General features: G+C 38.7%; 1 protein-coding gene across 1 annotated transcript; it reads right to left on the bottom strand.

Moving 5' to 3' along the window:
• Window positions 1–567: 567 nt before the first annotated feature.
• On the bottom strand, window positions 568–1,506 carry LOC138073067 (olfactory receptor 4F3/4F16/4F29-like). The gene has a single exon (XM_068964503.1). The coding sequence runs from the start codon at window positions 1,504–1,506 to the stop codon at window positions 568–570; it is 939 nt and encodes a 312-aa protein (XP_068820604.1).
• Between the last annotated feature and the right edge of the window lie 204 nt (window positions 1,507–1,710).

Genomic DNA, 1,710 nt, shown 5'->3' with positions numbered 1-1,710 from the left:
TGAAAAGTTAATGTTTGTGCTATTATGTATTTTCAATATAAATATATTTGCACTCATTAACAGGTAGTTGTCCTACAATTGTTTCTGTTTTCAGCTATCTATACTACTTATACTAATGTTGTGGCTTGATTTGGGTCCACCAAACAGACATGTCAAAATTTTAAACCCCAATATCTATGAATATGGACATACTTGGAAATAGGGTGTTTGCAGATATATTCAAGGTAAATAGAAGTTATCCCAAATTAGGGTAGATTAGGAGATATTCTCCCTGTTCTGAAGGCCTTAAAGAAATCTTCCCTCCTAGGTATTTCTAAAAATTACTTCTTATAAACATTATTCCTTAAGAATTTAGGTTCAAGGTTTCTGTATACTTTGATTTTAAATACTCTATATGTAAGTCTCTTTTCAAAGGTGAATGTCTCTGCTTCCTAAGTAAAAGACAAAATGGACTCAATATCTTTCTGTAATCAAATCAAAGACAAACAAGATTCTTTCTGACTGTGACCATCAACACTGAACATTAGTAATCAAGAGCTCTTCACAATACAGTGAAGAAATCGCTCATCACTTTAGAGATCTGTAATTCACTAGCTGTTTGCATACTCTCCTCATTGCAACCCTCATTTCATGATTCCTGAATGTGTAAATAACAGGATTCAGGAAAGGAGTGAGAACTGCATCAAATATAGCCAGAAACTTATCCAGGTGTGTGGAGGAAAATGGCCATATATAAAAAAACATCAAAGGACCAAAGAACAAGACTACCACAGTGATGTGAGCTGAAAGTGTGGACAGAGCCTTGGATGAACCCACTGAAGACTGTTTCTGAACAGTGAGAATGATGATAATGTAGGAAATGATCAGAATGAAGAAGGAGCCAACAGAGATGAATCCACTGTTGGCCGTGACCATGAATTCTAGCTGGTATGTGTCTATGCAGGCAAGTTTGATCAACTGAGGAAGGTCACAGTAAAAGCTGTCCAACACATTTGGGCCACAGAAGGGTAAGTTTACCACGCAAGCCAGTTGAACCATGGAATGGATAAGGCCAATAATCCAGGCAGCCACTATAAAGAAAACACACATCCTTGGTCTCATGATGGTCAGATAGTGGAGAGGCTTGCATATGGCAACATATCTGTCAAAGGCCATGGCAATGAGCAGCACCACCTCCACCCCACCGATGACATGGATGAAGAAGATCTGAGTGATGCAGCCACTAAAGGAGATGACTTTATGCTTTCTGAAAAGGTCATAAATCATCTTGGGAGAAAAGATAGTAGAAAATCCCAGGTCAATGAAGGAGAGGTTGGCCAACAGAAAGTACATGGAGGAGTGTAAGTGAGGGTCAGCAATAACGGTGAGCATAATGAGCAAGTTTCCCATTGTGCTTGCTATGTAAAAACTAGAGGAGAACACAAAGAGGAGAAGTTGAATCTCCCAGGAATTGGTGAGTCCCAGGAACACAAACTCTGACACCATAGACTGATTTGTTCCATACATTGACTTTGTAGGTTTGGCTACCTGAAGGACAACAGAAAAATGTAAATTACGATGATTATGTTAATAAACTAGAAGAGAAACCAAAGTTATGCAAGCCTATTTCTACTCTTGCATGAAAATTACCTCACAGCCTTTGCAGCATGATCACACAGAAAAATTAGTTGCTGTCTTGTGGAGCTATTCTCGACCACACAGTTGGCTTTC

The sequence above is a fragment of the Capricornis sumatraensis genome, chromosome 2, assembly GCF_032405125.1.
Source record: "Capricornis sumatraensis isolate serow.1 chromosome 2, serow.2, whole genome shotgun sequence".
Lineage (NCBI taxonomy): Eukaryota > Metazoa > Chordata > Mammalia > Artiodactyla > Bovidae > Capricornis > Capricornis sumatraensis.
The sequence above is the reverse complement of the archived record's forward strand: the minus strand, read 5'-3'. Positions and strand labels throughout refer to the sequence as shown.

Coding starts and splice junctions, on each gene's coding strand:
- LOC138073067 (XM_068964503.1), bottom strand. CDS start 1,506: ATGTATGGAACAAATCAGTCTATGGTGTCAGAGTTTGTGTTCCTGGGA.